The sequence below is a fragment of the Petaurus breviceps genome, unplaced genomic scaffold, assembly GCF_028583685.1.
Source record: "Petaurus breviceps papuanus isolate PSGF00001 unplaced genomic scaffold, PetGlider_PUasm1.0 214, whole genome shotgun sequence".
Lineage (NCBI taxonomy): Eukaryota > Metazoa > Chordata > Mammalia > Diprotodontia > Petauridae > Petaurus > Petaurus breviceps.
This window is the reverse complement of record NW_027185863.1, coordinates 10,485,762-10,498,096: the sequence shown is the minus strand read 5'-3', so window position 1 is coordinate 10,498,096 and position 12,335 is coordinate 10,485,762. Positions and strand designations below refer to the sequence as shown.

Below are 12,335 nucleotides of genomic sequence, written 5' to 3'. Positions count from 1 at the left end.
AGAGAGAGAAAGAAAAAAGGAAGGAAGGAAGGAAGGAAGGAAGGAAGGAAGGAAGGAAGGAAGGAAGGAAGGAAGGAAGGAAGGAAGGAAGGAAGGAAGGAGGGAAGGAAGGGAGTAGCTAAAGGAACCCCCTGAGAATTCTGCCTTATATTCCAGTACCATGGATTGTACAACCACACTTAGAGTTTGTATGTCCACGAATATTCCAATTTTGTTTTAGAAATAATTTATATTGAATAATATTGTGTGAAAAACATAAGCAGAAACATTTAGTAGACTGCAAGTGTGCATTTAAAAAATCTGACTTCCTGAAGTGTTTTCACTAAGTACAAATAGCCAGCATTTTAACCATAACCATAAGGTGAGTCTTCAGGAGTTCCCTATGGAGTGCTATGAAGACAGTTAATAGTCTGAGTTTTTTTCTGAAGGAAAATCATCAAGCTTACCTTGTCTCTCTCCTCTGCATCATAATGATCAGGAAAAGTGGCTTTATTATCTTGATCTTCGGCAATTTTTCTCTCCTCCAAATAAAACTGCCACTTGGCTTCAAAGTAAAACCAGTGTTCCTGGTATTCTAAACACAAAGAAAATCAACAGTTACATTTAGTCTTGGCAGAGGAGTCCTTGAAATACTCATTCTGGTTAAAGTGGCACTGAGAATAGCTTTTTGACGGTATCTTTGGTTCTTATGTATTATATACATCTCCCTATAATCATTTGCCAAATCTCATTGATTCAGACTTTGTAATATCTCTTGTCTACATCCCTTCCCCTCCATACCCACCATGAATACTCTAGTGCAGACATTCACTACTTCCTTACTGCATCATTACAATAACTTCCTAACTGATTACAATAACTTCCTAACATATTACAATAACTTCCTAACTGATCTTCTAGCTTCCAGACTCTGGTTCAGTAATATCAAGAGGGTGAGAAGTGGAGTGAAAACTTACTACTTATTTTAAAAAAATTAAATCCTTTTGGCTTTAATATCACATTCATTTTCAAATATATCCTCTTCTCTCTCCTCCCTGGTGAACTAAGCCCTTGCTTCCAACAAACATTAAAAAAAAAAGCAATTTAACAAAACCAATAAATATATAGACCATAACTAATATCATACGAAATGTGGAATTTCATCCCCAAAGCCGCCCACCTCTGCAAGGGAAGAAGAACATTTTCTCAACTATTCTCAACATCTAAGAAAGGTCATAATTACATACTATCTTGTCACTTTCTTCATTCCCCTCCCTCTTCCCCTTTCCCTCCCTGGCCTAGCTCTCAGGGTTCACCAATGTCCAACCCTTCGCCAACACTTACTTGTCTCTGACATCCTCCTCACTCATCTTCCTCATTCCCTGCCCTCACACTTTGTTTCGGTTATTGTACTTAACCCAATTTCTTAGTTTCAGTTCTTCAGTCTCTATCTCTCAGCCCTTATCTAGCTCCTTATCCCAATGTCAGTCTTCTCCATCAAATCACTGACCTACAGAGGAAGGGGCAGCTCTAATTTGGTATTTTATACTACTGCTGTATTAACCTTCAATTTTGCACTAGGATGAACTTCTTGACTCTATTTTAATATTTTACCTTTAATAACTTCTTTTTGCCTTCTGATTACTCTCCAAATTTCTTAATCTGGCATTCAAAGTCTACCCCAATTGGGTATTACCACACCCTTTTAGCCTTAAGTCACTGTTTCCCTTCACTTATGCTCCAGGACACAGGGCCATCTGTAATACTTTTTGACAGGGGTCAGCAAACTACTACCCAAGGGTCAAGTCTAGCCTCCTCCTAATTTTGTACAGCCCCAGCTAAGATTGACTTTTACCTTTAAAAAACAATAAGATTGTTTTTTATGTAAAAACCATTTTTGTAAAATGTAAAACCATTCTTAGCCGAGGCCATATAAAACAGGACTGTGGGAGGGCTATGGTGTGCCAACCCCTATTACACTTGCCACTGTCTCCCTATTTTGTGTCTTTGCTTATTTTGCTCCCCATTCTTGGACTGCTTCCTTCATCCTCTCTGTCGCCCCCTTCTCTGCCCCATGAAATTCTATCTATTCTTCAAGATCCATTTCAAAGGCAGCATCCTATAATTCTTGCTGGTTGGAAATAATCTTGTCCCCTTCAGTCCTCATATAACCTTGTGTATGCCTCTCACACACTCATGTTTCATTTTGTATTATAGTTATTTGTGTATATGTTGTATTTATGAGATTATAAAATCCATAAGACCAGTGTTGTTCATGAGAACAAGCCCTGAAATCTGAAATAGTTTTAGAAAGAAATTTATTAGGTCATTTGATAGAGGAGAGGGAGTTACACCTCCTTCCCAACTCACTCTCCTCTACCAAATGACCTAATAAATTTCTATCTGACCCCTTCTTGGCACCAAATGCATAATGCTTTGCACATAGTAGACACTTAATGGATGTTTGTTGAGAAGAATTTGGTCATAATTTGGCTTTTTCAATACAATAAAGGCAATTCCCAAGAGATATCATGGTGCAACAAAACATCAACAAAACCCATTGGATTTGGAATCAAAATCTGGGTGTGAATCCTGGCTCTGTTACCTGTCCAAGTGTATATGACTTTGGGCAAGATCCTTAATCTCAGATTCAGTTCCTCATCTGGAATGGGCAGGATATTAAGATTTGTATTAGCTACTTCACAGCATGTGTTATTAGAAGACCTAAATAAGGTCACCTATATAAAAGCTATTCATTGTACAAAATGCTATGTATTGTTGTTAATTATTATTACCACCACTATTAGTAATACTAGTAATGACTTTACTCTTCTGGCACAATTTGAACTGACTCTGACAGGGTCTACTAAACTGGAAGGCATTGAGTACAGACACAGCAATGGTCTGTTGTCCATGGACCAGTCTACTTGATTACAGAGGGGTTTATAACCATGAGGTTGGCCATGAAGGGATCAATATTTGATAAATCAATATGGTGGAATAAAATACTGATCATGGAATTCAAGGATACTTGGGTTACAATCCTACCTCTAATATTCGCTAGTTGTATGGCTACTGCAAACAAGTCACTTCTATAAACCTCAGTTTCCTCACCTGTACAATGGAGATAATAGAAGTTGTGGTAACTCTTAGGGTTATCAGGATCAAATAGATAATATATGTACAGTGCTTGGCAAACCTTAAAGGGCTATGAACATTTTAAATATTCATAAGAATTTATTTTTAATATTAATATCATCATTGAAATAACCTTCATTTGGTTTCACTGTTTCCAGTTTTAGTTGCTAGTTCCTCTGTGAAGACTTCTCTATCCCCTCTTTGACTTGTTATTGCTTTCTCTCTCCCTGCCTCTCCAAATTGCTTTTATTTATCAGTGCCCATGTGATAGCCTCTCAAAAGAATGTAAATTCCTCGAGGGAAGGGACCTTTCTTTTTATAGCTGTGCCCTGGCACCTGGCACATTGCCTTATATGCGCTTAATATGTGGTGACTGAACTGAATTTTGTATTATTTTGACCACAACAAGTCCTAAAGATCATGTTTTACTAAAGGCATGAAGGGATAGTGACCTGCATCAATGAAGAATTACCTGCACTGAAGAAATTACAAATCTTGTAAATAACTAATAATCATCATAAATGACAGTACAAATGGCAATTAAATTCTCAGGCTAGGTCACAAAAACTTATATTATTACGCATTGGAAATATATTGCACTGATAGTACTATAGACCTGTCTCTGACACCGCAACAGCAACGATAGCCAATAAATTGCCTACTATGTGCCAGTCACCGCACGAAGCACTGAAGACACCAAGAAAGGCAGGACAGTCTGTTCCCTTGAGGGGTTACCCAGTCACCCCACATTCTTCTAGGTCAATAGAAGAATGATTGATGGAGGAGACAGCTGCCTATGGACAGGGATTCAAGAGCAGAGAATGAGGATCTAAGAGTAGGTTACAAAGCTGAAAAATAGCTTGGCGTTGGGCGGGAGTAAGGAGCAGGGATGAGGAGTGAGTGAGGTGGTCACAGGGCATAGAGCTGGATGGGGGTAGAGATGTGGGGTGAGCCGGGGTTGGGGTGAGGAGCGTGAAAGGGAGGGAGAAGTGATGAAGGCTAAGGAGCTTGTGAGGAAGCATGGTAATCAAAGTCCTCCCTTCCTCCCTCCCCCACCCCTTCCCTAGATTTTGCCAGAGAAGGTGGAGTGGTGAAGGCATGGGTTGCAGCAAAGTGGCAATTCCAGGTTGTGGTGAGACAGAGCGGACAGTGGCTTCTGAAGCCTGATGCAATGGGAAAGACACTTGCTCTGGGGTCTGAGAACTCTGAAATCCATGGAAAAACATCAACTGCACAATGAGAGGACTCAGGTTGAAATCCTGCCTCTGATTCCATACTACTTTACCTGCTAAGCCTCAGTTTCTCATCTGTAAAATGAGATTGGACTAAATGACTTGTGAAGTCTTCCAGATCTACAGCTATGCCAGCTGGAGTTCCTTTGACCCTGCTCAACTGGGGCAGTAATTGTATGCCAGAGGCATATAGAAATGCTGGGTTAATCAATTCAGACTTGCCTGTATATTTGAATGTGGTTGTATTGTATTTGTAAAATGGGATTATTATCAATCAGCATCTACTAAGAAAGAAAAGATGAGTAAAGCCGGGAGGGAAGGAGGGAGGGAGGAAACATTGCTCCAGAACAGCTTGACTGAACTTTGAAAATAGAAGCATTAGCATACCTCTGCTTAAGTTTTGCAACATGTTTTCATCGGTGTAATAGAAATATTAAATGTCAGATTAGTTGTGAATCCCATTAAGAGTCTGCTTACAAACCAGGGAGATAGGAAGTCTCATTTAGCTTGCTTAATAGACTAAAACACATTCCCAGAAATGCTATTGGAATGTACCTACCCACCTCGTGTACTAGCAAGTACTTAACCACCACACGTAAGTACATTCCACATCCTTTGGAAAATAAAACTGGGAGTGTGTGTGTGTGTGTAGGGGGTGGGAATCCTGAAACTGATCTTTGCAATCTGCTAACATCCTTAGCATTTCAAATTTGCAATAAGCTCTTTTCAGATATTACCACCATTATCCCTTATCATACGCCAAGATTGGATTGCCTCTCTGACCCCATTTTTTAAGTGGAAAGAGTGAGAGACAGAGATGTTAAGCCACTTGTCCAAGGCCACCCAAAAAATTCATAGGAGACAGCATTCGAAATCACACTTTCTGTTCTCTCATCTATAAAATGTGGAAAATCATAGCACTGGTACCTATTGCCAAAGGTTGTTGTGAAAATCAAATGAGAAAACATATATAAAGAAGCACTTTGTAAGTCTTACGGGGTTATATAAATGTTAGCTATTGTTATTATCATTGTCTAAGATGTCCAAGATGTCTATCATATAAGTAGAAGGGCAGTTAGGTGGCACAGTGGATAGAGTTCTGGTCCAAGAATCAGGACGACTCAACTTCCTGAGTTCAAATCTGGCCTTAGACACTTAGTAGCTGTGTGATCCTGGGCAAGTTACTTAACCCTGTTTACCTCAGTTTCCTCATCTGTAAAATGAGCTAGTGAAGGAAATGGTAAAACACCCCAGTATCTTTGCCAAGAAAACCCCAAATGGGGTCATGAAGAGTCTGACACAATTGAAAAACAACTGAGCAAGATAATAGAAGCAGTATCAGAGGCAAGATTTGAACGTAAGGTTCATCCAACTCCAGAGCCTATATACTTTCCATTAATAAACTGCTTCCTCCTAAGTCCCATGCAGTTAGCAGGGTAGCAGGGAAGAAAAAATGGCAGAAGGAGGGACTGATGCCCTAAGTCCTGAGCTGCCTCAATTGAATAGAACAGCTTTTGAGCTGCTTACAAGGTCTTGGTGGGAAAGATTGACAAAAGGAACTCAACCTAAGGCACCTAAACTGTGTCCTTAAAAGTCACTGGCTTGGGACACACCAACAGAATGGTTAAGAACTTTCTGGGTCTGGGAGAAGTCATTGTTTTAATATATTTGATTCAGTTGCTTTTGCTTCTGTGAACTTGAGTAAAGAACTGAATCAATTAAACTTGGGTTATGAAATCAACTCCACCACATTATGCTAATTGGATTAAATAAAAAAGCAACAACAAGGTAAGAGAGAAAAGTTTTCTTGGTGAGTGGGGGCTGAGCCAAGGGACTAATCCCAAAGTTTAATGAGAAAAACATTGCCACCCACAAAGGGCCTGCAGCCGAGAGATAGAAGTAGTTAATCTCTGAGAAGCAGAGCATCTGGGTGATGCGGCTAGGTGGTATCCCAACTTTAGAGATGCGAAGTCCTGATTTTGAAACCTGTCTCAGGATTCTGAAACACTTTGTAGCAAGGTAACTATTGGCAAGACATTTAATCTCTCTTGATCTTGTCTATAAAATAGGGATAATAATAGCATCTACCTCACAGAGTAATGAGATAACATATGTAAAGTATTTCATATGCCTTAAAGAGCTATATGAATATCTGCTATAAACCACAGAGGGACTTGGTGTTCTCACTGAATGCTCTGTGATGTTGGGTGAAATGAATAGCCACTTGACTAAGGTGATACTACCAGTCCGGTCAGGTATCTTGGCAGCTGTGCCTTCTGGTGGTTAAAGAGATAAACAGTGGTGAAAAGCATAAGCCGCTGTTGGACCAGAGGCAGGTTCTTCAGAGCTCCATGGTACCTATCAAAGACTCAGGAATGAAAGACTGATTGGATTTTTTTTAGTAGAGGCCACTTAAGAAAGGAATCCTAGTACAGTAAAATAAGGCTAAGACAGAGTGGCTTCAGATCATGCCTATGAGCCCAGCTATCAAATCTGTTCTCTTTGAATTCAGTCAATAATGTGTCTGAGAGTGTGGCAGAAAGTATCATTTGGATCAGAGAATTACGGGAAGATAGTATTTAGAGCTTAGAAAATACTTTAGAGAGGAAGAGGAGGAACAAATGATTATTTGTTGACATACATTGAATTGATGCTTCCTTAGCATTAGAGATAAATATCGTTTTTTGTTTTTAACTAGCTGTATGATAAAAAACCAAAATAACATTATTTTGCAAAGGCCAAAATTCAGACAGAACCCCCGACTTACGTAGCTTTGAGAATGAAAGCATAAAAATTTAATTGTTCATCCTTTTCATAGACATTGACATATGTAAATAGATATTTAAGAGAACCTAGAATCCCAAATTCTCGGTCTCTCCCCTTCCCTCTCTTCTCTCTCACTCTATTTTCCTGTCTCTTTCCCTCCACTTCTCCTATCTCTTCTCCCTTCTCTCCTCTCTGTTTTTCTGTGTCTTTTATTACATCTTTTCTTCTCTCTCCTTCCCTCTCTCCCCTTTTCTCTCTGTTTTTCTGTCTTTCCTTCCATCTTTCCATCTCTCTCATTCCTTCCCTCTTTCTCCTTTTCCCCTTTCCCTCTCTTTTTTCCAGCTTCCCTCCTTTTCTCTCTCTCCCTTCCCTTCTTTCTCTCTATTTTTCTTCTCTCCCTCTCTGCCCATCTCTCTCTCATTCTCTCTCTCTCACTCCTCTATCTCTCTTCTCTCCCTTTGTATATGTAAACATAATACACAAACAAATATACTTCCCTTGATATTGATATTTATGCATGTCTCTATATTAATACTATTTAGTACTTCAATACTTAAAAGGTCCTGCAATTTCATCAGACTGCACACTCACTCCACAAACATATACTGTGACCTGTCTACACCTTATGAGCTAGTTTTCATGAGTTGCTGTAACTGAAAAAAAAAATATCATTTGGCTAAACTTATAGCAAAATGCTTCTCAATACTTAGCTATGGTAGTCTTTGGAAAACAGATACAAGTCATTCCAATCTGCTAGGACCAGATCTTGTATTCTACTACCATAGCATCAGAAAACACAGAATCACCTCCACAACAAAATGAGGTGTTGAAATTGGACTTTAATGCAATTTACTCATGACTTTGGGGAAGGTGGGTGGAAATCACGTGATCACAGTACTGAGAAGGACCTCAGGAAATTATCTATATCCCTATTTCATGGTAGTATAGAGCCTGAGTCAGAGGAGAAGGACCATAAAGAGAGGGGAAAAACTCAGAAAAAAATAATTTAAAATAAACATCAATCCTAACACTCCACCTTAAGTATGTTGAAATCAAGTCAATTTATTAAATAAGAGCCAACTCACAGCCCTTCTGGCTATATTGTAGCACTGGAAAGTGGCTCTTCCTTAAAAGGCTCTGAAAGCATCCTTGAAAGTTGATTGATTCAGAGAAACTAATGACTCAGGCTATTAACATCTCTTCCTGATCAACTACTTATAAAACAGCCCCAAGGCTCTGTCTGATGCTTGGCGGAAGATGGACAGCTCAGAGTCGGGGGAGCTTTGCTCATCAGAATGAGTTTGGGGGGGTATTCTCAACATATATTCTCATCGAATATCCCTTTTCTTGCTATTTGTTAGGCGAATTGCTTTTATTAACAGCCAAATGACTCGTAGGTATCTCATTTCAATCCAATATGGAACATGAACCACTACAGGACTGATCCAAGTCTGGCCTAGCCTAGAACAATATGCATCAAGGCTAATACCGTCTTTCCAACAACAATGCACCAGAAAAATAAACCATCCTCACCTGCCATGTGTCGAATTGTCTTTTTACAGAATTCTTCAGCCATTGGCACCACCTTCATCATATCTCTCCCCCACTGTACAAGTGGCTTTCCTTGGATGGCATAAGAAACAAAGAGAGCTGTACATAGGGACCCCAGGAAGCCTAGACATTGGAAAGAACAGCAGGATAGAAAGAACAGAATAAAGGGTGACAACTCTGTCATCTAATCAGGAAGTCATTACTAACTGGTACCCTCTTTTGGACATCTCTGAGCTTAGATAGCCAAGTCAGTCAACAAACATTCATTAAAATATGTGATAGGGGTAGCTAGGTCATGCAGTGAACAGAGTGCTGGCCTTGCAATCAGGGGCACCTGAGTTCAAATCCTGCCTCCGACACTTACTAGCTATGTGATCCCTGGGCATGTCCCTTAACCTTGTTTGCCTCAGTTTCCTCTTCTGTAAAATGAACTGGAGAAGAAAAGTCAGACACAGCTAATTGACTCTCTGTTATGTATATATGTATACAGCTATGTGGTTGCACACATATATGCACATACATGCATGTATATGTGTCCATATGCACATATGTATATGCACATACATATGTGCACACACACCTAGAATATATTATACATATATGTGTGTCTGTGATAGGTACTGGGAATACAAAGGCAACAGTGAAACAGGCCTTGGCCTCAAGGGGCTTATGTTCTTTTGGGAAAAACAGCACACACACACATAAGGATAAATAAAATATATACAAGGAAGAGACAAGGTTGTTCTGGCAGGGAAGGCATCAATACAAGTGGAGGGACCAGAAAAGATTTCATGTAGAAGGTGGTACTTGAACTATGTCTTGAAGGAAACGAGAGATTCTAAGAGACAGGTGAGGAGAGAGAATATTCTAGTCATGGAGAATAGCACATAAATGGAGGCTGTCTAAGGAGCCAAGGGGATTTTTCATGTTGTGGAAAGATGTTCCCCATCTTAGCCCTCTTAGATAAATTCAGAATAGACACCTCTGTCACATGGCTGTCATTACTCCCCTCTGCATGACTCTATTCCAGGCAGACTGGCCTACTTGCTCTCCCATAAATGTTTTGCCTCTAAGTTTCAGCTGCTCCTTATCCTTGAAATGCTCTAACGTTGAGGGGATTCTTGGCCAGATAGACTGGACTGGATGCCCTCGAAGTCTCTTCAAACCCTGAGATTCTATGAGACCTTGAAATCCTGCCCATCCCTCAGGGCCAATATCAAATGCCACTGCTATAATGGAACCATCCTTGACCCTTTTCCCATACCCCATCCATAACTATCCTTCCCCTCTTTGACTTTGGGTCACACGGTGTTCATCTCTCACATATCTCTAAATTTTAATTATCCGTGCATTGCACATAACCCCTTATCAAGCTATGAGCTCTGTAAGGGCAAACATCATGCCGTAGATGACACAGTGGATAGACCAGTGGACCTGAGTTCAAATCCAGCCTCAGCCCTTACTAGCTGTGTGATCCTGGACAAGTCACTTAACCTCTCTCTACCACAGTTTCCTTATCTATAAAATAGGAATAATAATAGCAACTTTTCTCCCAGGATTGTTATGAGGATCAAATGAAATCATAACAGCTAAATGCTTAGCACAGTGCCTGGCACATAGTAAGCTCTATATAAACGTTGGCTATTATTAGTATTTGACCTCTTCCCCAGTGCCGCGTACATTGCTCTGCATATGTGCTTAGAAGTCTGTACTATTGGTGAGGCAAGGACCGCTACTTTTCATATACGCTGCCTTCTGCACATTGGTTTAATAAGACAGACCACGATGTAGAATTCCTTTATTCGAATTCCAATAAATAAATATGATGCCGAAAATCCAGAAACTATAAATACATAGGGTGATTTGATTCACTTCCATTTGAATTAATGTGTGCCACCATGTGGGTTGGTAAATTAGGCTTTAAGATGTGATGTTATTTTTTGTATATTTTGCCCTGTATGAACCCAACTTCTACTAAATTTATCATCTTTGATTTGTTCTGTTATATTTTTAAACTGGTTCCTGGCCACAAATCAGGAACTTTCCAAATGTTTCCTTGTTAAAATGGATTTTCTATCCTAGATTCGGTGTTCTTGTCTTTTTTTCTTCTAACTTTCTTTGGCTAAATGCTGTGTCACAGTTGGTGGGATCAATTTTTTTTTCTTATATCTGTTGGGATTAAAACTCATGTAAATCTGGGAATATGTGTTTAAGCAAAGCACCTCACATTTATGAAGTATAAATAAGAAATGACAAAAATAAAATTCCAAGCATTCAAGTCATTTGGGCAGAGAAAAGTCTTATTATCCATCAGATCTGTTCAGAGAGAACAGAAGAGTGATTCTAAATAGCAAAAAGACCAGAATTCATGCAAATGCTCTTTAAAAAGTGTTATTCTTGATGTGCTGTTTTGATTTTTTTTTTAAAAAAGGAAGGTGAATTCTTCAAAATGTATGTGACTGAACTTTATTTTGTCTCTTCCAAAATTCTAAGGCACATTATTTATTTATTTTTAGTTTTCAACATTCATTTCCACAAGATTTTGAGTTCCAAATTTTCTCCCCATCTCTCCCCTACCCCCCCACCCCAAGATGACAATCATACTCATTACCCCTTCCCCCAGTCTGCCCTCTCTTATACCCTCCCCTATTCCTTCACTTGTTCCCTCCCCCTTACTTTCTTGTAGGGCAAGATGGATTTCTGTATCTATGGTACATTATTAAAGGGATAAGTTGTGAATGCTTTGAAAGAGAAGTGGTGATCTCTGTAAGCTAGTCTAGGCTTAGAAAGAAATGGCATGCCAGACTAATCTTATTTCCTTTTTTGTTAGGCTGCTTACTAGTTGGGTAGATCAGGGGAATACTATCAGCACAGTGTATTCGGATTTCAGAATGGCACTTGGAAAAATTTCTAATGGAATCTTTATGGACAAGATAGGGAGATGTGACCTGGAATCTAGAAGTGGTTGAATGATTTGATTTGAAGAGTACTGATAAATAGTTTCTTCTCAGCCTTGAAGGAGATCTCTAGTGGAATATCCTATGACTAGTTTCAATTCTGAATGCCACATTTTAGGAAGAACCTGGATAAACCTTTCATCCTTTGTTTTCTGAGAGGACCAATGACACCATGCAGTGATGTCTTAACCTGTGTGTGAACTGGATTTGAGTGAGGCAAAGTTGCACAAAGTCAGTGGCCTCATTCTCTCTTCCAGTGGCAAGACAAAAGGAAAGCGAATGGCCCCAGAAGTTATGGATAACCCTGGCATCTTTGATGTCTGATCAGGCTTTAAGAGCTTCACAACAATGCCTGCTTTAGCCACCTTCGTGGTATTGGGACAAACTGTTCTCATCTGCCTACTCTGAGGGGTGGTCTTCACATCTGGGGCAGACACCTCCCTAGCTCACCAATGGGTTTGAGGCCCACAGGTTACACTCAGCCTGGTTTTACTGAGACATCTGCTGAGACAGTTTTACCAGGGTGTGGCCACTATGCATACTACAGCTTCTTGGAGCCACATGTGAGAGTTGGGTGACGGTTAGACGCCAAAGGTGGGTGAACAGCCCTGAAAAGCTCTAATGGGAATGGGAATTTGAAGTTCTTCCCTGCCCCTTAGTAGACCTAGGGGGGCCTTTGAAGATCTCCCCTGCTGTGAAGATACTTTTTGCC

At 39.9% G+C, this 12,335-nt stretch overlaps 1 protein-coding gene across 1 annotated transcript in view; it reads right to left on the bottom strand.

The window, feature by feature from the left end:
- ADPRHL1 (ADP-ribosylhydrolase like 1) overlaps window positions 1-12,335 on the bottom strand; it is an 88,444-nt gene that overhangs the window by 39,102 nt on the left and 37,007 nt on the right. Inside the window, exons 4-5 of the mRNA XM_069093938.1 lie at window positions 8,649-8,789; window positions 447-574 (exon numbers count right to left, since the gene is read on the bottom strand). Of these exons, the coding sequence (XP_068950039.1) occupies window positions 447-574; window positions 8,649-8,789 (269 nt within the window). The remainder of the gene's footprint in view (window positions 1-446; window positions 575-8,648; window positions 8,790-12,335) is intronic.